This window comes from Manihot esculenta, chromosome 14 (genome assembly GCF_001659605.2).
Source record: "Manihot esculenta cultivar AM560-2 chromosome 14, M.esculenta_v8, whole genome shotgun sequence".
NCBI lineage: Eukaryota > Viridiplantae > Streptophyta > Magnoliopsida > Malpighiales > Euphorbiaceae > Manihot > Manihot esculenta.
This window is the reverse complement of record NC_035174.2, coordinates 1,323,243-1,348,198: the sequence shown is the minus strand read 5'-3', so window position 1 is coordinate 1,348,198 and position 24,956 is coordinate 1,323,243. Positions and strand designations below refer to the sequence as shown.

The following is a 24,956-nucleotide window of genomic DNA, read 5'->3' as shown; positions in this document are numbered from 1 at the left end:
GATCCCAGATACACATTACGCAATCTTGTCTCCGCTCTCTTTATCTGCAGACTATATATCTACTGAGCTAAACCATTGGCACTGTGTCCGAGTACGTAGTCTCTTTTCTTTGTTAGTTCCAGTGATCTGTCACCGAAATTCATCGTTTTCTACACTAATCAATCACTAACTTGTCAACTAACAGTATGTACTTTTATTCTTTGTACCAATGAAATATATTATTATAACAATTTAAAAAGTCCTGGAAAGAGTTATTATTCCATTTGCAAATTTATCAATTTAAAATTTTGGTTTTAGACCGTAGATAAATGTTTTTTTTTCCTATTTATCTGATATCTATTAAAATTTTAAATTCAAGATTTATAATTTTCAAGCTTTTTGATTTTATTCACCACCATTCCACATATTGCAAATAATCAAGTGATCAAGATTTTGTAACATAAATATAGTAACGCAACAAGGGAAGGGAAGATTAATTCTTTGAGAATTTTTCAAAAAAATAAAAAAGATGAAAACCTCTCCTTTGGATTGGTCCCTTTCTGCCCCTCCCTCTCATTGGCTTTGTAAATGCCAAAATTGTTGGCTTTATCAAGTGAAGTGCTTCTTTGGAGGTTTATGGAGATTCTCCCCAGTTGAGGTCTCATGATAGGGGATATCCAATACGGACAAACGCTTGAGATAGAAGAAAGCAAATCATAATGGAGATCTCTGCGTGCCTATGTGTGTGTAAGTGAAAGAGAGTAGAGTGATGAAACTAACACTCACTGCAAAGCTTAAATTCCAAACGTGGATAAGTTGCTTCTCTTCCCAATAAAGCTTTGAATGAAACTTCCTATCCCTTATTCCTCCTTTAGTTGATGAAACACTCATCTTCTCTTTTGCTTTTAAGTGTAGGTCTATTTTTTTTTACCCTCCACCATTTTGCCCTTTTCTCTCATTCAACTTTGACATATCCAATCAAAAGCCCTTTTTTTTCTTATATGAAATGTAAGATAGGACTGGACAGCAGTGGACACCTTTAATCCCATGAATCTCTTTGATGAGATCTTTGCTTCCCTTGTGACTTCTTCAAAGGAAAAGCTGAAGGGATTAAAAAAAAGGTTAAGGCATTCATATTCTCTTCTTGCCCTTTTCCCAAGAAAAACACCTCAATCAAGTGACAATTCAGCAACCATTACAAATCTCATTTAAGATTAAAATTCCCAAAAGTGTGTTAATACAGAGTAAAAGGTCATTACACTCCATGTCATAGCATGGAGGACACAGTATTGTTGCCCATGACTCCAGGTTATGACTTTCTTGTTTCCCGTCTCCCTTCTAGCAGTTCTTTAACCGAATTGAGCAGCAGTGACCAGAACCAATTTTTTAACCGGATCAATATATAATTAACACTTAAACAGAGCTTTCCATTTCTCGGATTTCAAATGCAACAACAAACAGATCACAAACGCAATGCTCAATATCAGCAATTACTGAAAAACTAATCGGCATAAATAACAGTTGAAATTTGACAAAATAAAAGATAAACCATCAATTTGGATAAATTAGTATAGAGAAATGCTAATAATTAATTTTCCCTAATCACTTAGATGATGAGGAACAAATAGTAGTGCAACCTGACCTTAGCAGACCCTCAAGAATTTCAGAAAGCATTGCCAATTTGAATGCCTGCAACTCACTGAGATTGTGATAGAGTGAGAAGCAAATAAGAAAGTATATGATAGGGAAATATGTTAATCTTACTAAAAAAGAACCTCCTCAGAAGATACAATAAGGATTTCTGGAAAAATTTCCTGTCTAGCTCAAGCTAGCCAAAGCAGTAATGCTTTTTTAGAGAAGAAAATAAGAACACAGATAATGCCATCTATTGTGACTACACCCTTATTTATCTATTCCTTGATCCCAAGCAACAATCATTTCCTATTGATTGTCGTCCGTGATTCCCGCTAAATGTATCATCCCCTTTTGTCTCTATTCCGAACTGTCCCCATTCTCCCTTTTCCTTGGACTGATCTCCTATGCCTCTCTTCCTTTGCCTATAGTAGACCCTCAAAAGTTTTGGATTGCTAACAATGCCTCCCTCCTAATTAATAGCCTTGTTCACAAGGCTAAAATAAGGAAATTAGTTGATAAGTCTGTATAATCCATCCATGTAGCTTCATCCTCTGGTTTCCCTTCTCACTTAATTAGTAACTTGCTGCCTGTAGGATGATTCAGAGACGTCTTCCTTCGTAGAATATGTTCAGGTGCAAATCCTTTCTCCTCCACTTCCAGCCCTTTAGGTAGTGCTGAGGTAACCATATGTTGTCCTACGACCTTTTTCAGCTCCAGGATGGATCCTTGCTTCTTCAGGTAATTGTAGACGATAGGCGACCTTCCCTATCTTTTGAATAATTTAGAATGGACTGTAATATTAGGTTGTCAGCTTGGCATGGATTGTAGGATTCAGAGAAGTTGTCTGTGGGGTCGAATTTTGAGAAACACTAAATCTCCCACCTCAAACTCTACATTTCTTCTATATTTGTTGGTTGCTTTAACCATTCTTTATTGGGCCCTTTTTAAGTTGAAAGACAATTGTCTTAACAACTCATCTTGAGTGAGCAACTCTCAAGCTACGGCCTTTGCTTTAGTTTCTCCAGGTAAGTAATGCTGCAGCATCGAAAGGGTCGACCATAAACTGCCTCAAAGGGAGACATGCCCGCAACTATGTGGTGGCTTGAATTATACCAAAACTTCGCCCATCAAAGCCACTTTTGCTACTTTCGAGGCTGTTCTGATGCAAAGCATCTTAAATAAGTTTCCAGCCCTCTGTTTAAGACCTCTGTCTGACCATTGACAATACTGCAGAGTTTGTTTTACCCGCCTTATACAAAATTTTGAAATCATAGCCAAGCAACTTAGCTCCCCAATTTTGTTGAGCTGGTGTATGAATCTACTAATTCAGCATACGACGCAAACTACTTTGATCATTGTGGACAACAAATTTGTGACCTAGAAGATATGGCCTCCAATGCCGAATAGCCAATACTAAAGTCATCAGTTCTTTCTCATATGTGGACTTATTGACATTTTTAGGAGAAAAGATTTTGCTGAAGTATGCTATTGGGTCGATCCTACATCAAAGCTGCCCCACACACCTTCCAGATGCATCACATTCGATAACAAATGTTTCGGAAAAATCAGAGGTTGCTAAAACTGGAGAAGAAACCAAAGCCTTCTTAAGATTATCAAAGGCTTGTTGTGTTGATTTTGGCCATTGAAAGGGCATTTAATTTTCTTTTTTAAGGAGTTGAGTCAAAGGTTGAGCGATGGATTCATATCCCTTAACAAAACGTCGGCAATAACCGGTCAATCCAAGAAAACCCCGTATTGCTTTTAGATTCGTTGGAATTGGCCAGTTTCTCTATCTCATATTTATGAAAGTGTCCATGGCGTTATAGCCAGACATTTACTGCAATAGTGTCTTTTATTAAAGGAATTTCATGATCAATGATCCTGCTCGGAGGTAGACTTGTCACATCAAAGAATAATTCCTTGGAGGGAGTTAATATTTGGTCCAATTCCTGCTGCTAAGATTGATTGATTTCGGCCTCCATTGAGAAAGAAGGCTAACTACCATCAATCTCTCATAACAACATTGAGAGCTCAACATCCTTGAGTTTCTGTAAATAAGCAGTCGAAACTAGAGCTTTAGTGAGAGCTAGATTGCAGCGTGACCAATTACCCTTGATACCGAAATGTCATGTGTTTGGTTGCCCAATTAATTTGCCTTCCCAAAGATTCCAATCAAGCCATTTCCAAAATCAGATCTACACCACCAAGGGGAAAAATAAAAAAATCTACTGGCATTTCAATTGGATCCAGATTAATGCGAATATTGCAACACCTTCCAGATGATTCCACCATGTGCCCATCTCCCAATTTTACTCCAAATGTGAGAGTGGTCTACATAGCAATCTGTAGCTGGAAACTAATTTGAGCAGAAATAAAGTTGTGTGTTGCGTCGTTGTCGATCATAACGGTTATTGCTTGCCAACTTACCCAAGCCTTTAATTTCATTGTCTTGAGTGAAGAAATACCCCGATAGAATAAAACGACTCATTTCAATATTAGAGAAATGAGCTTCATCAGTTATGGTTACCTTAAGAATTTCGAAAGCCACTTCCCTAATATTTGCTTCTTCCTTTGTCAAAAAAGACTTTTCACTCTCAAATAAAGAAGCTCTTGATGGGTGTAATGTCTGGACCCCTATTGCGCACCGGCATACTGGTAGGTCGTGGAGAAGAGGTGGGTGAAAAGGTTTCTTACACTTATAGCAAAGACCTTTCGCTCTCAAATAAAGAAACTCTTGATGGGTGTAATGTCTAGACCCCTGTTGCGCATCGGCATACTGGTAGGTCGTGGAGAAGAGGTGGCTGTGGAGGTGTTTTTGGCAGAGGTGAATGAGGTTTTGTCAATCAATTTGGAAGAGGGTTCGGTCAGAGCATTGGTTAATAAGGGTAAACTCTTCAAGGGTGTTGGACTTTCATCCTTTGTCCCGGGCCTAGGCTCAGGTCCAGACGTCCATCTCTGAGCACCATCCATAGAATTTTTGACCTGCATAAAGGGGAAAGAAATTGATTCTCTAATTCCACCTCCAGAGCAATCGTCATAGTTTGACATAAATCAACAGCTTCATGGGAACAAATTAGAGAGCGCTTGTCATCACGCAATCTGCTGAGAAAATAGCCAAGGGACTGTTGGTCGGATATTCCATTCACCCTAGACACTAAAGCGACGACTTCATCAATAAATTGATCCACGGAAGATTGTTGCCGCAAGGTACCCAGTGCAAAGCCAACCCTTCCATGCACACCAATGCCAACTGAACCTTTGTGTCATCCCGTGTATTGTTGATGGCAAAATACTGCTCAACTCGAGCCAACCATGCAACAATATCCATGCCATAAAAATTGGGCGACTCAACCCTTTTAATAGCCATGGATGGGTTATCCAAAACCACCATTTGGTGTAAAAGGCAAGTCATTGAGTGAGTGCCAGTGATTTGGTGGATGCTTCCGCATCATCAATAGGGACTTTACCATGTACCAAGGTTGTAAGTAAGGTCTCAAGGTGAGCAAAATGTTGTTCCTGCTCTGTTTGGATTGTTTGCAGCCTCTAGTCTTGATCTAATTTCAGGGAAGCAATGACTTCTTCTATACTTGACATGCTTCTCTCCATCTGATCGATTCAAGCTTCTAATCCTCAGTCCATTCGTGTCTTGGTCATAAGAGACACCACCTGCAGGTTGAACCAAAATGATAGAGTGAGAAGCAAATAAGAGAACATATGACATGAAAAGGTGTTAATCTTACTAAAAAAGAACCTCCTCAGAAGATACAATAAGGATTCCTGGAGAAATCTCCCATCTACCTCAAGCTAGCCAAAGCAGGATGTCTTTTTAGAGTAGAAAATAAGAATACAGATAATGCCCTCTATTGTGACTACACTCTTATTTATCTATTCCCCGATCCCAAGCAGCAATCATTCTCGTCTGTGATTCTCGCTAACTTTATTATCCCCTTTTGTCTCTATTCCCAGCTGTCCCAATTCTCCCTTTCCCAGGACTGATATTGATCTCCTGTGCCTCTCTTCCTTTGCCTACAGCAAACCCTCAAAAGTTTTGGATTGCTAACAGATTGGTACACAAATCAAGCCTGTTAGACATTTTCTCAATGTAATAAATCCTAATCCGTTGAGATGAAACACAAAAATGCAGTTATAATAGGAGGAAAAACTGCACACATGCATTAACAGGTCCCAACACCCAGAGTCGAGGACCTGAATATGTGATAATAGTGTTGAAGTCAAAAAATGCTGAAAATATAGACCATATTACACCACATTAACAACAGAATGTTCTATGCAACAACTGGTACTGTTAATGTTGGCGTTATTTGAAAGACTGCCTTTCTTTAGGATTCGAATGCTTTGGCAACCAAAAGGAGGATTCCTGCTCAAATTTTGGTGCTAATGTGGCCAGCGTAACTGGTATCACCAATACAAAGCAGCAGTTCTTCATCAATCCTATAAATTTAAATAAAGGCCATGCTCACAAACATCATTTCTAACAAAGAAAAGGGTAGTAGTGAACACTACGTTCGCTTCTGTCGTTTATTCAGCATTCCTCCTCAGCACCACCCTATATTGCTATCCCTACAGCAGACTCTCAACATGGAAATTATCTTGACATCCACCACTTGCGCATCTTTATAGGAGATATATTTTTCTTACAGAAGATTCATCAATAATTTAGAAGGATACTCTCAGAAAATTGCTTGTCCACGCAAAAAGAGTGAAATGTAATATTCAATGAACTTATATTAAAAAAAGAATCCCTAGATCAATTTTCCAAACATTGCAGAGAGCAAGAACTTGCAAGAACAAATAGCATAAATTACAAGGATATACTAACCATTCCAATGCACAAAGAAGGGGCCATGTTAAGGATCTGAGAATGTGCACCTCTTTAATATTGTGCAAAGCAATGGCCAAACCCTAATTAAGACCAACATGTAGGCCAGGAAGCACATTTCCAAACAGCAGAAGTGAGGAGCACAATAATAAGTGTTGAACCAAAAGTTCACAAAGCCATCAATGACAGCCAGTTGCCAAAATAATTAGAAGTTTATATACATTAAATTAGTTTCCACTGAAACCATGAGAAGTGATTGAGGGACTATTGGTATTGTGGAGAGTAATTGGTGGCGTTTGAAGGTGACAGCACATAAAGCGCAATTACAGAATTTGAAAAGGAAAGTCTTGGAAGAGCTATGTAAGAGATCTGGTAAGAAAAGTGGTGGATCTGGTCCTTATTTTCAGCAACCTAAAATGGCTAAGATTTTCTATCTGCAATGCATCAACCTTGGGATAAACAATTCAATACACTCGCGTACTGGAGCAGTACAAACAAGGCAGAGGGTAAACTGCCATTCCCTCTGGAAAATTATGCAAACCTGTGCCTACAATTCATAAAAGCAAAAGTTCCATCCAATTGGATCAATCTATGAACATTAAATAATACTAATAATAATAACAACACTAGTAATAAAGTAATAACTCAAAACTGGAATTTGTTTTAAATGCAATCCAAATTGTAACATTCCAACATTAAGGACAACTATATCATATAATATCTTTCTTCCATTCTATGAGTTCCCTAAATGATATGCTCCTATATCTGAAGCCATATTGAGGTGGGCTTGACAGAGGGAAAAAAAAATAAAATAAGAGATAAAGTAATCACTATCTATAGCTGTCTACTCTAATACATAACATCAGATCATCAAAACATCGTTCCAGGACATAAAAAAGAAGTATACATCAGCTTGAGTAATGGAATAAATTACAGATTATGAGAGCAGAATATCTGAAATCTTTTTGCTTTTAACACGCCAACCTGGGACAAGTGTTGGTTCTGGATAAACCTTGCTACAATCGAAGATTAACACCTCAAAAAACTGTTCAATCAAGAAATTAAAAATAAATAACAAAAAAAACTTAAAAATCAATAACGTCTCATTAGAAATGTGTTAGAATAAAAAACTTGAAAGATATTGCTTACCCAAAGGTTTCCTTTTAAAAAGACAATTGTGTAGCATTATGAGCCAGATCTAGGATGATATGCTCAACATTAGACCTGCCCCTGGACAAAGAGGTCTGGACAATGTTACTGCAAAGAAAGAGGGAGAGAATAAAATCAAGTTTATATCATCCACGGTAATTTATTTCTTTCTCACAATGGGTTGGATGAGGAAATTTAACATGAGCAAAATGCGTTAAGAAACAGTAAGCAATAAAATAAGGACTTCATCAGCAACTATCCATTTGAGATACATGCTGCATTCATGAGTAGCATTATTTCCTTCTCAGTAAGTCATGTCAAGATGAAGAAAAGAAGGAAAAAGAAACCAGTTTTTGGCTTGGATATCGAGGGTTCAACCTCTCAGGATGACCTTATAAAGCCCAAGCATTTTTAAATTGAGACCTGATTAAGAATTACAAAGAGTCTACCTGTTTCATAACCCAGAAGTTACAATTAGTTACAGAAGAAGACCTAATCTTGAAGCAGGCTTACCTAAATACAGAGCTTTTTGGTGCATTAGAACGTAAAATGGATATGGATCTATTTCAAAGTAATAAATAATTATAAAAATCTCAATTAGTGAATCATGATTCAGAAAGGCTGTTGATTTAACAAGTACCAAAAACAAATCTACTAAACTGAAAAAAAGTTGGCCAAGAACATATTTTTGAATTTCTAAGACTGGAACATTTTGTTTTCCTCAGCATTTGTAAACATAAGCTTAACTTCAGACCAAAAATCAGGTGATTTAGATTGATGGGTTTTATAGGATTATCTATCTGGGCTGCTCTCAATACCAATAAAGGAATAGCATATAACACTGGCTTTTCCGGAGAGGGAATATCAGTAAGTACAAAGAAACAAATGATCTGAGAAACACTTGAAATGAATTGATGATCTCACCTTACACTTCGGTAAAAAGAAGCCTCATCTCTTAATCTTAGCTAGAACACAATACATCGAGTTCCCATAAGCAACAAAATAAGTAGATACGACCAAATTATTACGGCAACAATAGCATTGGCTCCTTTAAATTTTCAAAAACAAAGAAGTACTTCAACCATTACAAGAAAATCAGTTGCAACCCACAAGAGAAAGAGCGAGCTACCACGACTTGAGATTCCGTTCAGATAAAAAGGCGCGGGTAAAAGAGAACATATTGAACTTTTAAAGAGTTCTTGTTCACAGAGGAAGTGATTGAATTGATTATACACACAAGCCCACATTACTAGAGAAGAAGAAGAAGAGAGAGGACAAAACTATAAACAGTGGAAGAAAGGGATTGTTTGATAGGGACGCCAAAGAAACGAGCACCCCGCCCTGTATATAGGAAGAAACCGTCCTCTTCCACTTATAAAACGTCCAGTCGTATGCTAATTATACCCAGCGGGCAACCTAATATGTTGCTAAAATATCTAAACGATTTGTCGTCGCCATAGATCAGATTGTGAAAGGCAGTTTCTTCACGTGGGAAACTGTAAATCGGCGGCAAACTTCCTTGATTCTTCGCTTAGCCGCCAAAACTCGCTTCCTTCACAAACCCCAACCTTTTCCAAGTTTGCTCAGAAAGTTTCCATCACTTTCCCGAGAAACAAAGATGGCCTTTCGCTCCTCCCTCTTCCGCCTTAGGTCCCATCTCCTCCGCACCACCACCACCACTACGACTAGTACCAGCAGGATGTTCCTCTCAAATTCTCCAATCCTCTGCACCATCAAATCTGAACGTTTGCTTCTCTCCCCTCATTCAGATCTCCGTGAAATCTCTATGGAATTCCCCTCACTCACGGGTCTCCGATTCTTCTCCACCGTCCGACGCCACCCTACCCGCTCGTAGAACGTCGACATAGGGGCCCGAGCCCGTCAACGCCAAGCCGGCCGCCTCTGGACCTATGCTTTGACGTTCAGTTGCATCGCGGGTTTTATAGTTATCGTTTTAAACAACTTTCAAGATCAATTAGTGTTTTACGTGACCCCAACAGACGCCAAGGAAAAATATAAAGTAAACCCACAAAAGAACAAATTTAGATTAGGTGGTTTAGTTCTCGAAGGAAGCGTAGTTCAATCCATTTCTTCGCCTGAAATGGAGTTTGTGATTACAGATTTGGTCACTGATATTTTGGTAAGGTACCAGGGATCGCTGCCTGACTTGTTTAGAGAAGGGCATTCGGTGGTGGTGGAAGGGTTTGTGAAACCATTGACGGAGGAGTTAAGGAAGGAAGTGGGAGCAAGAAGCGTTTCAGGGAAAGCGAGGAGCGGGGAGTATTACTTCTCTGCTACGGAGGTTTTGGCTAAGCATGATGAGAAGTACATGCCTAAGGAGGCGGCGGCAGCAATTGAGAAGAATAAGCAGCGAATTGAAGCTGGTGAAAGAAGAGAAGAAGAAAATTTAACCTAATTGGTATGGTTCTAATTTTGATTAGTGGCCATTTCAATTTGCGCAATGTCATGATATTTGGCTGTTGAGATACACATTCATATGAAGCTGGAGGAGTGATTGACTATAATTGGCCACTTACATTTTCTCATTCAGAATTGTTTAGATTAGGCTGAGGGAGAAATGATTGTATCATTTGAGGCTACTGTTTTTCTTGTCTTTTGATGTTGTAATTTCACATTCATTCATGAGTAATGAAGAATTCCAGTGAGTAATGAAAACTCTATTTCTTGTGAAGGTTGAAAACTCAGAGATGAGAGTATGTCAAGCTAAAGCAACACACTCTCCAACTACTTGAGCTTTGAGGATGAATCTACTTATTCTTGACACCTCAAGAAACGGACATCATATTAGCAAGTACTCAAACCTCTTCAGGTACATCCACGCATTCACATTTGGAATCAGAGTCGAGATGAAAACAAATTCTAAAACCCTCTAGATTTGGACCTTCAATTCAGGTAATCCCAGAACTCGATCATACCACGTAAAGAGAGAGACGTGATTCTTGATTTGATGGGCTTGAATCAATTGGCAGGCCGAATCATTGGGTTTGTAATTGTTTTTGTTTATAAAGAAAATATAATTTGTAATTGTTTTTCAAACATATTTATCAGCAGGAATTTCAAACAATTAGTCCAAATCAATGGTCATTCACTATTTTAATTTAAATTTGAAGATAGAATTTGCTTTACGTAAACGCAAAATAGTGGCATTAAAATGGAATATCTTTTGGATATACTTAAAATTATTTTTACATCAAAATTAATAGATTTTAATTTATAAAAATAAAATAAATTTTAATAACATTTAAAATGTTTTTTTCCTAAATCACAATGTTAAAATGTGCTTTATCTAGACTCCAAATTTCAGTTGAACGCAAAAACTAAGATATTTTAAGCTTTATTTTCATATTTGCTGATTTATTATTTATTTGCATTTTTTTATTGATCATATTTAATCTTTTGGTTTTTTCTTCTTTCATGTTCTGGCGGCTTGCTAATTTAATATTTTACTAAAACTAAACTATGTTGCTTACGAAAAAATAATCTATATATGAAATATTTTTTATACAAAAGGAATTTTTTTTTTTTTTTACAGTTTAGTTTTAATTGTATTGTAACACATTGTTAATTAACTTAAAATTATCCGTAAAATCTATATTATTATTAAAATATTTATATTTTTTTATATGAAGTTAAAATTGAATTTTTATTTATTAAATTTTATTTTTTTATAAATTTATTACAATAAAATTAATTTGCAGTGTCACATCGCAAAATAAAATGACACTCCATGTGTATTTATTAATTCACTATACGAAAAAATGTTAAAAGCAATTAGTATTTTAGTGATTATTCAAAATTCTTTCTACTATTGGATGAATAATATAATAATTATTGATTAATTAAAATAATAAATATTTTTTATATAATAAAATAAAAGATAAACTGTAATTTAGTCCCTCTGGTTTAGTGAAATACAACCTTTCGTCCCTCTGTTTTAAAAAACCTTTAATTTAGTCACTGTAATTTTAAATAATTATGCGTTTAGTCCCTCCCGTTAGATTTTCGGTTAAATCACCGTTAGTCTTCAATTTATAAGTTGGTCAACAGAAAATTAAATAGAAAATTTCAAGATTGCCCTTTAACTAGCGGGAAGGATGATATTTTTTCCCTCCAATTACAGAAGAAGGGGCTATTTAAGAATGAGGAAAAGTTACTGCACAGGCAAATTATTGAAGGATGTCGGTCACCAGTTGCTCACCCACGACCAGCGGCGGATGGGAGGGAAGATATCTGAATAAGAATTGCAAGTGTGGCATTAGGGCTGCTGTGAGGATTTCTGAATCGGAAAGGAACAAGAACTGCTTGTATTATGCTTGTCGCAACAACGTATGTGGCTCATTCCTGGGATGGTGTATACTGGCATCGAGGTTTCCAGCAAGTGCAGAGACAGTGGAAGTCGGGCCGAGGCAAAGAAATCTTGGGCGAGAGTTGGCTGATATAAAAGAAGATATGCTTATTGTACAAGATGAGAATCGAAAGATGATAATGAAGATGGAAGATATGGAGAATATGATGGGTTTTACAAAGGCTATCTTAGTTATTGTATTGGTGTTAATGGTCTTTATTTTTCTTCTCATTCTCGTTCTCATTGGGGGGAGAATGAGATCTGTGTAATGTATTTTGCAGTATTTGCTTCTTGGGGTTATTTTGGGTGTAAGTAAATGGATGAAAAGGAGTAGGTTGTTGAAGTAGTTGGATGTGGGTTAATGAAATCTTAAGTTTCATAGATTGTGGGTTATTTTGGGTTGGATGTGGGTTAATGAAATCTTAAGTATCATAGATTGTGGGTTATTTTGGGTTGGATGTGGGTTAATGAAATCTTAAGTTTCATAAATTGTGGGTACAGACTTTTGTAGTACGTAAATCTGATGCAATGCAAGCTATTATGAATGATGACTAGTATTTTATACATTCTTAATTTCCATGTGTTTGCCTCCTTCTCAAAGTGCAGGACCAATTCAGATAATGAAGCCACCATTTCTGTCAAATAACAAAAAAAAAAAACACCAGTATTTTATACATTCTCAGCTTTCATGTGTTTGTGTAAATTGGTTGAATCAATATTATTTAGATCTAAAATTATTGGTAATAACAAAATCTGAAATGTTAGATGAACTGAATGGTTGTATAATTTATTATTAAAGGAGTAATATGTATTGAATTTAAATTATTGATGGACTATTTACTATGAAATATGAAAATATAGGGGTTAAAGGTCTGTTAAAATTGCAAACGCATGGATTAAATTGATTGTAAACTTATTAATCTGAGGGCTTAATTCATGACTAAATTACTAGTATCCAAATTGGGCAAAACATAAATTGCTATGAAATTGATAATAAAATTGCTGACATAATTAGCTCATAAATGAGTTGTCTAAAACAAATATCATATCATTATAATTAGTCAATACAATATCAAAATTTGCCCATTCACTGCCCAAGTACAAAGATCATAGCTATAACTTTTTTCTGCATATCCTAAAATTATCATAAGCTTCCAAAAGTCTGTACCCATATATACTCCAAAAAACCAAAAAATTTATCCTATTTACCAGGACTACCTGTACCCATAATTACAAAAATACAAAAGTACAACATCAATATTGTCCATAGAAAACTAGCTTCCAAAATCTTGAAGGGTATTGGTAGTATCTGCATCTTCCAAAATCTTCATTACTTGTGGTATCTCAGATATGTCTCCCATGTATGTTAGATGAACTGTCATTTCTCTGTTAAAAATAAAAAAAGAGATTAAATTAATTTATTCAATATATTATCTAAAAAATAATATCCACAAATACTTACCTTCTTCTTAATAGGTGCCCTTTGGCAAGTCCTTTTATTATGCCCTAGTTGCTTACATGTGGCACACCTAGTTGTCTTTGATTTGGTCCTTACATTTGATGGAGCAGCTTCACCTTCTTCCCTCTTCCTTGCTTTTCTAGGCCTTCCAGGTAACCTTTTCAAAAGTGGTGGCATAATGCATTGAGACTCATCTTGTATACTGTAATTGGCTTGTGGCATTGGGTGAATAACCCCTTCATATACCTTCAAATATGTTGAAACATAATAGTAATAATGGCAATAATCCTCAATATCTTGACGCATGTATCCAATACACAAGGCTGCATGTTTGCAAGGCAATCCACTTATGTCCCACCATTTGCAAGAGCATTTTTTTTCCTGAAGCTTTACAGCAAATTTCAGATTACCCTCAGTGACTTCAAATTCATCATTTCTACATGGCAATAACCTACAATTTTTCCCTTGCTTGATGATTGAATTAATTGTCTTGCGAGTGTTAGGAGTGATCTTACCTTCCCATGAAGTCCCATTGGTATATCTCTTCTGGAGTCTGACCATGCATTTTTGTCTAAATGCATCTAACAGTTTCACAATTGGCAACCCTCTAATTTTTCCAATCCATGCATTAAATGATTCTGTCATGTTATTGGTTAAATGCTCTGATTTTGCTTCTGGCCAAAACATGTGTCTACTCCATTGGCTCATGGGTACCTTCAATAACCAGTCAAATGGCTCCCCATCCTTAACCCTTTTAATCCTTTTCATTGCCTCCCAGAACTCATATCCATGTGTGGCTCTAGCAGCATTCCAAAAATCTTGTTTCAGACCAAGTCCAGGATATTGCTTCTTAAAGTTGTTGAACATATGTCTAGCACAAAATCTATGACATGCCTCAGGAAACCAATTACTGACAGCTTCAATAAGTCCCTATTTAAGAAAAAAAGTATTAAACACATAATTTTGTTAACAGCAAAATAAAAGTATAAATAATTTTGTTAACAGAAAAATAAAAGTATAAATGGTTCTGATAGTAATACCTTTTGTCTGTCACTCATGAATGTCAGAGGTGTTTCATCATCTTCTGGACCAATGCAGGTTTTCAAACAATCAAAGAAAAAATCCCAACTTGCACCACACTCAATCTCCACAATTGCAATAGCTAAAGGAATCACACCTTTATCACCATCAAGTGATATAGCTGATAGCAAAACACCTCCAAATGGACCTTTCAAGTGGCAACCGTCAACACCTATAAATGGTCTACATCCAGCTTTAAAGCCATCTATAATTGGTTTAAAAGACAAAAACATCCTCTTAAATACTTTTGGATCATTATCTGAAAGCCTAACTCCAAACTGAAATTTGACAAAAGTTCCTGGATTATGCCTTTGTAGCTCCTTCACATATTCTTCTAAAATCTTATAACTATCTTAGTGACTGCCTTCATTTTGCAATCTAGCTCTTGCTTTAGCTTTGTATAAATTCCATTGACTCACCTCAACTCCCCATTCTTTCACAAGTTCATGACGCATTAAGTCATAAGACATATCACCATCTGCTGATAAGGCATCCATTAGTTTACCTGCAACCCACTTAGAATTTGCATTTGCATTTTTATTACCCATTGCCCTAATACATGTATGATCACTTGCCATTGTTTTAATCACAAATGTTCTACCATCTGGTATCACTGATGCATGTACTCTCCATGGACAACTAGCGGTGGCACATATAGCTGTAACCCTTTTCCCATCATTTTTTTTCCTTCTAATAACATAACCCCCCTTATGGCAATCTGATAATAGACTAAAGTATGAATACATATCTGGGTTAACATTTCGCACAATGACAACCTCCTTCTCAAAGTGCAGGATCAATTCATATAATGAACCCACCATTTCTGTCAAATAACAAAAAAAAAAAAAACATTAATAATAAAACACAAATTGTAAAACAGGTAACCCTAATCCCTAAATCGTCAAAAACCTAATCATAGCATAAAACCCTAACCCTAATCCCCAAATCATAAAAATGCCCAACACCCTAAATCATAAAAAAACCCAAAACCCTAATATTTACTATATTTAACCAAGTAATTCATATATATATTACCTAAGATTGATCTTTATAAGATAAGCGCCACGGCTTTGCCGAATAGAGATGAGGTGCAACAGATTGCCAAATAGAGATGAGGTTCGACAGATTGACGAATAGAGATGAGGTTCGACAGATTGACAAATAGAGATGAGGTTCAACAGATTGCAGAAGAGAGATGAGGTTCGACAGATCTAGATGGGTCAGAGAAATGGAGCTCCACCTTCTGTTTCTCGTTTGCTTTGATAAATCGAATTGGAGAACAGATTAGAGCAAGTTAGAGAATTATATTAATAATGGGTATTTTAGTCTTTTAACTAAGACTAACGGTGATTTAACCGAAAATCTAACGGGAGGGACTAAACGCATAATTATTTAAAATCACAGTGACTAAATTAAAGGTTTTTTAAAACAGAGGGATGAAAGATTGTATTTCACTAAACCAGAGGGACTAAATTACACTTTACCCTAAAATAAAGCTTAAACATGACTAGCCAGTATTTCCCTGCACCATAATAAACCAATTAAGAAAAATAACAATGATAATCTAAAGCATGGTAATACCGTTATTTGTATACAGTTACAGGACAAAACAGGAAAATCAGATGCTTGCACGCTCACCCAATAGTAATTTGACACGTCACCTCTATCAATAAAGATCGTTCGTTGGCAGAGGCAGACACCTTTCCTTTCAAAAATCAAAAGGGAAGCGTTAGAGAGAGAAAGCTTTGGAAATCTCTCTCTCTCTCTTATAGAGAAAGGGAAGTCACCAAACGCCTCTCTCTCTCTATCTCTCTGGCTTTGCTCCTCTCTCTCTCTCTCCCCCTCCTGCGGTCCCTCCTCTGCGATCTGGTAAGCATCACCTGGGGTTAGGGTTTATGATTCCCGTACCTCGATTTTTTTATCTTTTTTTTTTTTTTTTTTGGGGGGGTGGGAGGGGGTGTTTTGAGTCTGTTGATTTATTATGTAGTTGTTCTATTTGATTAAAGCAGGTCTTACCTGATGCAGTTTTGAGCTAAGAGATCGGCTTAAGGAATCATTTCCAATTACGAATAACTTTCAGGTTCGTGTACATATGTGCTTGTTTGTTTGTATTTCCTTTTTTGGTATTTACAAATTTTCGCCTTTTATTTAATTTTGGCACCATAAAGAGAATGATATAAAAAAATTAGCGTCTTCTGTACATTGTCAGACTGCCCTGATGGGTGTTGTATTAGTAGAGTTGTCTTTTCGTGGTGACCGATGATTGTAGTTCAATATAGATTTTAGCTTGGTTTTTTGGTTTGGTTATGGATTGGGTGAGATTTGAGAATGTATGGTTCAGTATAGATTTTGGCTTAGTTTTGTTACTCGATTTGGTTATGGGTTGGGTGAGATTTAAGAATTGGAATAATAATTATAAAGTTGAGATTTGAGATTTTAGCTTTGTTAGGTGAGTGATTGTTGATGAATAGCGTATTACACCATTTGATTGGTGTTACTCGTCTGGCTACTCAGGGCAATTAAGTTGGCAAAGATGAGTTTGATTACATATATAGTGGGTAGGAGAAATAAACCTACAAATGTGGAAATTTGTTAATGTTGGCCTGGATCTTTCTAAAAATGTAGCCCTAAACAGATGGAAAGGAAGAAATGGATTCATATAGCCCATTCAACTAGTTTCTATTTGGTTTTATTTGGACTGGAATAATTTTGTTGCTCCTTGGCATGCGTTGTTTGCTTTTGTTTTTCTATGGAGTGAAATACTTATTCCTGCTTCACAAGCAATGCCATCCTATTTGGCATACAGCTTTCACATCAATCTAGTGTAAGGAGATGTTAGGAAGTGGGCTTGTATCATATTTTGTCATGAAAGCTGCTGTTTCAAATTCCATCAAAATTATTAGTTGTTTCAAATGCATTGTATAAGCAATTCTGTGAAATTCAGTGTAAGATAATGTTTGATATGCAGAGAAACCGAAAAAATGTAAAGAAAAACATAAACAGAAAAGAGCACCATTATTATATAACCAAGCTGCTGTTTATCTTTTCTGAATCTCTTGTCCAATCACTGAATTCCAAATCTTTTGCTGCCACTACTAGAAATTAGTCAAGTGGTCAGGTAAACAAGACTACAAAATAGGCTGAAGCTTTATACTTGTTTTTCTTGACTATACTAGGATATTATCAACTTGTGTCATGAATTTCCTTTCTTTTTGGATTTTTATAATGAATTTAAGGACATATGGATAAATTTTATCCTTTCTCACTGTTTTGTTTCCTCGCATGAGTCTCACTGTTTTGAGTTATGTTTCCTATTCTCTTTTGAGTACTATACAACAGCCTCTGTTTATCTCACAAACCAACCTCACTGAACAGCTTTGGAAATTAAATCCAACTTCAGTCCAATCACAACCTGTGAGAGATACAAAAATTGTGCTCATCTAAAACCTGGAGTTTTGGCATGCTTTCATATGTTTAGAATTTGTGTAAAGATGCCTCATTTCTGCCAATGGTATTAAATTATGCATACTAGACACTTCTGTTTGTAGGTGTTTCTGATAATTGTGTTTTGAATCGAAACTTATATCTTCTCCTGTCAATTTTTATTTCATATTTCTGGTAAATGTATTTTATGGATGTGGATTAGTTATTGCACATTCTCTTTAAGGATTGCTAATAAGCTACTTGTGAGGGTAGTTACACATCCGTTAAGAAATTTGCAAGGTTTGTCTTATTAGTATTTGGATGAGGCCTTCAGACATTCTCTCTGGCATGTTTGTTTTCGTATGTGCTTGATATTCATTATTCTATGGTTTTGGTGCAGGACAACTAAAAGATGGACCATGATGAGACAGGATGTCAAGCTCCTCCTGAACGCCCGATTTTGTGTGTTAACAATTGTGGCTTCTTTGGAAGTGCAGCCACGATGAACTTGTGTTCAAAGTGCCACAAAGATATGCTGTTGAAAAAGGAGCAGGCTAAGCTCGCTGCAACACCTACTGGAAATATAGTTAATGGATCAGCAAGCAACAATGTGGAACAACCTGTTGTTGTTGTTGAAGCTGTTGATGTTCACGTCAACACAGTGCAGCCAAATACCATCTCTGTGCAGCCTTCTTGTGCTTCTGGGTTGGGGGAGAGTGTTGAGGCAAAGCCAAAGGAGGGTCCAAGTCGGTGCGGCACTTGCAAGAAACGAGTTGGTTTAACAGGGTTCAAGTGTCGATGTGGCAACTTTTTCTGTGCATCTCATCGCTACTCGGACAAACATGACTGCCCATTTGATTATCACAGTGCTGCACGTCAGGCTATAGCTAAAGCCAACCCCATTGTCAAGGCAGAGAAGCTTGATAAGATCTGAAGATCAAACTGAGTGAAGTTTCATGTCCTGGAAGTTGATGATCATTTTGTCTTTGGGGGTTCTGGGTTGGCCAAGTATCTTAGCAGGTGTCCATCTGCATTGTTGTTATGGGAGAAGCAAGGCAGCATCGGACATCTCTCTGCAATATGAAGAACTCTATGTCTTGTGATTGGCGAGAGTTTATATGTTGGCTCCAGTGTTTTTGAGTCTAAATCTGTGCTGGTTTGATGGACTTTGTCGTGGTTAGGTACTTAGTTTTGTAACGCATCATCCTGTTTCATATGGCAGTTTGCTGGTAATCGTCCAAAATGGCTTGTTGGAATTCTTAGATAATATATGGAAGTCGTCCGTGAACGCTAATATGCGCAGCTTTGTAAATTTAAATTATGGCTTTCATGGAATTATATCTGCTTATCGCTGAATCCCTGTTATGGTTGCAATTGCTACTTTCTAATTTCATATTTGCATCTTTCTTCCTGAAAAATTGGTTGATTAATAGTCGAGTAGGATCAAACTGAAAACCCACTTTCAGCGCACATTAAAATTTAATTTGCTTGAACCGATGAGGTAATCAATTCAATTCGCAGAGACTTGGTTTTGATTGAAATAAAAACCGGAAAGTTACAATCATATGTCTCGAACACGCGCTTTTGAATTTGTAACGTGCTATTATTGCTGAAGGCGCAGATTTAAAAATTTGTTTTTTTTTTTCTTCCATTGAGTAATTCTATTATTAGAAAACTTCTATTTCAAGTATTAGTTTAGTGATAGAGAGAAGTACGAATTCAAATTTTATATTCCTTTTTGTCATGTTAATGAACTATTCTCTGACTCTAATCATATTTATTGTTGAATTAATTTATTATATCAATTTACTAACTGACTTTAAAATCGAATATCATACATAAATCTAAGAGTGGACAAATTGGGTGAATAAATAGAACTTTATAACTACTGAAGAAGATGGATATTTTTGCATACAAAATTTGGGTCGTCTTTTTCACCCATATTAAAAACCCTAACTTATATCACCTTATCAAATGAGGCCTACCTATTTAGGGTTTTCAATCGGAAAATAATCATCTCCTGATGCTCAATCTGAATAGTAAAAAAGCATATGACAGCTCCGCTCTTCAATATTAATTATCGAATTAATGTTTCAGTCAGTCATTCCACATTGTAAAAAAAGCTGGATTTGATCCTTGAACTGAGTCACCAGACCAGCTGCCATAGCTTCCTGAAGGCATATCATAATCCACCTTAACAAGAGCCAGTTCCTCGGCTGATCCCACTGCGTTAGACCCTGAAGAATTTGAAGCAACTCCCGTTCCATGTCCCAGATATCCCCCACTGTAACTCCCACTGGAACTTCCATTGTTCTCCATAATACACGATGAAGAACCCATGTTGAAGAGCCCATGAAGCAAAGCTGGATTGCTTTGTATGTAGCTGTTGTAAAACTGAGGGTTTTGGCTTGATTGTTGCAGGTAATTACTCCCACCTGACTGCTGGTTTAAATGGAGCTGTGTTTGAAGGAAATTTTGGTGAAACGCTGCATCCTGAGCGTACTGGGAAATGTCTTGGTTTTGTAGGGTTAACAATGGTTGGGGTTGCTCAAAAGGTGGTTGCAATAAAGAGTAAGTTTGTAACTTGCTAGAGCTTGAGCTTCCATATTGAAAACCTGAGCCGAGAGCGATCATTTCCTCTCTTTTTCTTGATGATTCAATTGCTTGAGCCTCCTTCAACCGCTTGGCGGCTCCTCCTCCAATTGGTAAAGAATTGCTTTCAAGAATGCTCTTAACATCATATCGGTTCATGTCAAAGTTGGTCACAGCATTCAACCCTCTGAACTTTATTGCTGCTATGTCATAAGCTTCCGCAGCCTCCTCCTCAGTACCTACATGATCAAACAATTAATTTGATATTACGACAAAAATTAATTTATATGACTTCTAAACAAAATTTACTAGGTTAATTGACTGAGCAATGCGAAAGGAAGTTCTATGAATCAGCAAAGAGTTTGAGTTACTTAGGTGGAATTTTCGAAGAAAATGTAAACAAGCGTGCATGGAAAAAAAAATCAATGATTTACTAAAAGTTCCAAGGTAAAGATCCTTGTTTCCTGCAACTCTGCCAATCCTCGCTTGCCATCTTCCATGTTGATGATGCCTGCTCAAAAATAATGATATGAGAGAGAGAGAGAGAGAGAGAGAGAGAGAGATGCTATATTTATTCATATGTTACCTTGTTACTCCTCGATACATAGATGCACCCCTAGAAAATCCACTACTCTTCCTGTAGTTCATAGTCAAGAAAAACAATAAGCTAAGCTTACGTTTAAAGCTAAAAGAAGCCGTTAATGCAAGTAAATGTTCGTTCAAACTTATAGTCTGATCAATACCCACTAAACTCCGATAATTTCATTGTAAGCAAATGGAGCTATAGGGGATAAAATTGATTATTTACCTTCTAATGGATGCCACAAACTCTTGTCTGGTCATATGCTTCATCTCCTCTATTTCCTTCTCATAGTTACTGATCTAAAAAGAAATAAAGACACTCTCGCTATCATTTTGCCAGCTCTTAATTAATTTTCAGCTTTATTGAGTTTTAGAACAAGAAACTTACAGGGAAATTGGTGGTAGTAGATGTTCCCCAATACTTTAGAGCTGCCAGATCGTAAGCCCTTGCAGCCTTTTCTTCTTTGTCGTAACCACCTGTTCAGATAAAATTATAGGATAATAATTTGAAATATACAAAACGTAAAATGATTAAAAAAAAAAAAAGGTAGAAATTGAAGAAATTTGAAGTAAATAACTTCACTTACCTAAATAGACTGCAAGAACAATTGCGGAACCCAAAATGGCAAGAAAAAATTTGAGAGGAAGAGTTAGTAATTAATTAGTAACATTTATATAAGCTACATTAAATTCATAAGCACTCATTATCAACCCTTAAAAAAAAAATCAATATTGAATACCTTGTCGTCCTTTCCTAGATTGACCTTCCCTTCTACAGCTATTATCCCACAGATGAGCTTCATACCTTCCTGTCCACCGATGTCTACATGTCGAAAATTATCCATTTCAAAATCCTAAGTGGATACATTAAGTTCATAGTATAAATTAATTAGAAGAAAAAAAAATGAAATCTAAAAATTAATTATCAATATATCGAATGAACTCCACCTTGTTACACCACGATATATGGAAGTTCTCTGTCCAAATGTATCTAAAGACCTTCTTGGTACAGCGGCTTCAACGGTGTTAGTACTAGTGTCCCCGCTGGTTTCACAGGTTGAAGAACCTTTGCCACTAGCACTACCCATAGACAACGTTAATGACTGTAAATTATTGGCATTGTCCTGGAACTCGTAGTTGCTAGAGGCGGCTACAATAGTGTTCTGCACCGGCATCAAACTATTGCTAGGAAACATATAGTCAGAATCATTAGGCTGAATTTCGTTGAACACCACAAGATCTGATTGATTCTCGGATTTGCTCACACCAAGAAAGTCTGCAACTTTTGGAACTTCATTGCCGCCTTGGGTGTTGACGAGACTCCACTCTGCAAAATCATTTAACAAAGGAGGAAAAAATGAAGTATATAATAGGGAGAGTGAGAAAGAGAGAGAGAATAGATGGGAGTGAAATATACCTTGGTGTTGGAATGGGTTGTCCAAGTTTTCTGTTACCAACCCTAGAGAAAACTGTTGAGAGTGAGAGGCATGTAAATGGTTTGGCAAAGAAGAATGAGTGGGAGAAAGGGGAAAAGAAAGCCAGTTGTTTGAATTCATGGAGCCCTTGCTTCTTTGAGTAAATAACCCTATATTACTTCTTCTTCAACAGACTAAATGTATCCTGCATATAAAAAAACTACACATTCAGTATAGGAAAAATATCTTGATATACATGTAAAATCAAATGCACAGAACAAAAGGGACGATTGGATTTACAGGTTTTTGTACCAGGGCTAGGTTTTGAAGCAGTTAGCTCTCAAACCCTCTCCGTCTCCCCTTCTCTTTTTATATGTAAATTTCCTTTTGTTTACCTGAATGGAGATTGTGTTAAGAAAGGTCGAGAGGAGAAAGAAGAAGAAAGGAGAAATGTATAAGGAAGTTGAAGGGAACCCCTCGCTCTCTCGCAGTCAAGAGAGACACACAAATCAACCAAATTGTTGATTACCCCTTGTGCACTGGTCATTTTAAGCGGCCCGACCCTAAGTCATCATCATACTACAATAATACTAGATTATCTATAAGGACACGAGTGTCGTAAAAATATAGTATTAAACTAGTATCATGTAATTATTTCATCTCCTTTCAGTCTATGTGTAGAGACAAACCCACAATTCTAAATAGAAATTAAAATCTCTCTCCCTCTTCCCACTAGGCTTATTGGAACTCTCGTCCTCGTTGAATGCAATATATGACTCCCCAAAGCCCAGCATTCCCACACTCTGCAAATCATCTCTTAGTCTAAATATCTACAGTTCTACGTAAAGTTACCGACCTCTCTCTCTATATATCCTTGAATACATTAAGATTATATATTATAGTATTAACCACAGAAGATCTCATATTACTCTAATGGGTTCTCATCAAAAACAAAATTTGTAGATCCCCGAGTTCCTGCATGTGTTAAAGATGCATGTGTACGGACATGGAGTATTTTACTGTAAAAAAATCGACATTAGATATTAAAAGTACCGGATAGAAGAGTAAGAACTACGAAGTGCTCTCTCACCCATTCAAAATAGGACCAAAAGTTGTGCTCAGTAAAAAAGAAAAAAAAAATCAAAGAAATTAAAAAACTATATTTCATTTGGGTTACCCAATAGTAGAATTCTGTTGACCAGCTAATTGATCTTCGTGCCAGTCAAAAATTTAAAAAACTATTCGCTAAAATAACTTCTTTGTCATGTATTATACACACATACACACTATAAAAGGATTAATTAATTACAATGTTACCACTAATTAATCAATTTATTAAACTGTGCCCTTGTTTTCTAGTATTCTAAAATTGAAAAATATCAGTCATCCCTTTATACGTACTCCATCCATAAATTAATGTCATCAATAAAATAATCAAATTCTAGATTAAAATTTCTGCTTAGTTAAGCTAAATTCATACCCAACGAATATAGACAAATTGACGATTAATGAAGATACAAGTATGAAAATGGTTCTGCCACTTCTCAGACTGCTGCATGTGAGTTATTATATATGCTGGTGATCGTATCCACGCAACTAGCGGATCTTTATCTTTGTTTTTCCTCATAAATTGCAAACGCAAACATAGTATATTGCAGTATATAGATTCAAATTAAACTACAGCTGACAAGAATTTTAGTTATGGAAGTTGAGGACATTTGCATCATTAATTTAGAAACTGAACTACTCAGGAGCTATCTTTGGAGAGAGAGAAAACTACTCATGGTTTTAGGGTTCAAACTTGCCGATGTAGAATCTGAATCAAGAATAATGAACAAAACATGTATAGCTTTTCCAATAAAAACAAAAGAAAAAAAATCACCTGCCATTGTTGATAATGACACAATTCCCTCAAAATTCTTGCACATATATAAAATATATATGTATAAGACTACGTTGACTGAAGTGCACCACAATAAGGGGGCAGGACCCACGTCTCTCGCTCTATCTTCAAGCTTTTCGAATCTAAAAACTTCCAAAAACATTCAGAATTCTACAAACTCACTTCTCATTAGGAAGATCATTTATGAAACGACGAATACATTATTTAAAAAAAGAAAAGAAAAGAAAACGAAAAGCGGATACTCATTGTAAGCAATACCAGAAAGAGAAGATCAAAGAGCTGGCAAAAAGGGTAAAAAGAAGAATTAAAGAAATAGCAGGCTTAAAAGAAACATTTACTTACTAGCCAAGTCTGTAACCAAACATCACCCTCTCTCTCTTTCTCTCTCTCGCTGTATTCTTGAAAATCGTGGAAAGAGAAGAGAGGTGATAAGCCACCAGCCATTTACTGCAAATACATTTAATCAGAGGAATGTGACCGACACATGTGAGTTTTGCCTTTCGGCTTTTCTTTGAAAGTTGCAGACAGGGCCA

At 36.4% G+C, this 24,956-nt stretch overlaps 3 protein-coding genes, 1 long non-coding RNA gene and 1 pseudogene across 14 annotated transcripts; 2 read left to right on the top strand and 3 right to left on the bottom strand.

Moving 5' to 3' along the window:
* Nucleotides 1-1,163: 1,163 nt before the first annotated feature.
* LOC110631381 lies at nt 1,164-8,817 on the bottom strand. 3 transcript variants are annotated; one of them, XR_006348600.1, is made up of 4 exons: nt 8,528-8,817; nt 7,604-7,711; nt 5,366-7,499; nt 1,164-5,280 (listed from the first exon to the last, which is right to left on the bottom strand). It is a non-coding gene; the product is annotated as an uncharacterized LOC110631381 (long non-coding RNA). The 3 variants fall into 3 exon arrangements; XR_006348601.1 differs by having other exon boundaries at nt 5,413-7,499; XR_002490499.2 differs by having other exon boundaries at nt 1,164-7,499.
* Nucleotides 8,818-9,221: 404 nt separating this feature from the next.
* Nucleotides 9,222-10,688, top strand: LOC110631378 (annotated as a pseudogene).
* A 2,345-nt stretch (nt 10,689-13,033) lies between these two features.
* Nucleotides 13,034-14,741, bottom strand: LOC122721735. The gene is made up of 3 exons (XM_043950371.1): nt 14,469-14,741; nt 13,432-14,358; nt 13,034-13,355 (listed from the first exon to the last, which is right to left on the bottom strand). The coding sequence occupies exons 1-3, from the start codon at nt 14,739-14,741 to the stop codon at nt 13,314-13,316; spliced, it is 1,242 nt and encodes a 413-aa protein (XP_043806306.1). The 3' UTR covers nt 13,034-13,313.
* A 1,457-nt stretch (nt 14,742-16,198) lies between these two features.
* LOC110631379 (zinc finger A20 and AN1 domain-containing stress-associated protein 8) lies at nt 16,199-19,287 on the top strand. Of its 3 annotated transcripts, none has more exons than XM_021779186.2 (3): nt 16,199-16,377; nt 16,534-16,588; nt 18,332-19,287. In XM_021779186.2, the coding sequence occupies exon 3, from the start codon at nt 18,344-18,346 to the stop codon at nt 18,863-18,865; it is 522 nt and encodes a 173-aa protein (XP_021634878.1). In that variant the 5' UTR covers nt 16,199-16,377; nt 16,534-16,588; nt 18,332-18,343; the 3' UTR covers nt 18,866-19,287. The 3 variants fall into 3 exon arrangements, with proteins under 3 accessions (XP_021634878.1, XP_021634879.1, XP_021634880.1); XM_021779187.2 differs by having other exon boundaries at nt 16,518-16,588; XM_021779188.2 differs by having other exon boundaries at nt 16,515-16,588.
* Nucleotides 19,288-19,795: 508 nt separating this feature from the next.
* Nucleotides 19,796-24,845, bottom strand: LOC110631247 (AP2-like ethylene-responsive transcription factor PLT2). Of its 7 annotated transcripts, none has more exons than XM_021779007.2 (12): nt 24,766-24,845; nt 24,403-24,545; nt 22,833-22,915; nt 22,523-22,725; nt 22,054-22,432; nt 21,846-21,928; nt 21,693-21,701; nt 21,494-21,582; nt 21,332-21,405; nt 21,110-21,160; nt 20,958-21,034; nt 19,796-20,762 (listed from the first exon to the last, which is right to left on the bottom strand). In XM_021779007.2, exons 4-12 carry the CDS (start codon nt 22,659-22,661, stop codon nt 20,029-20,031), a joined length of 1,635 nt encoding a protein of 544 aa, XP_021634699.1. In that variant the 5' UTR covers nt 22,662-22,725; nt 22,833-22,915; nt 24,403-24,545; nt 24,766-24,845; the 3' UTR covers nt 19,796-20,028. The 7 variants fall into 7 exon arrangements, with proteins under 7 accessions (XP_021634699.1, XP_021634698.1, XP_021634696.1 ...); XM_021779006.2 differs by lacking the exon at nt 24,766-24,845 and adding an exon at nt 24,682-24,699; XM_021779004.2 differs by lacking the exon at nt 24,766-24,845 and having other exon boundaries at nt 22,821-22,915; nt 24,403-24,702.
* Nucleotides 24,846-24,956: the final 111 nt, after the last annotated feature.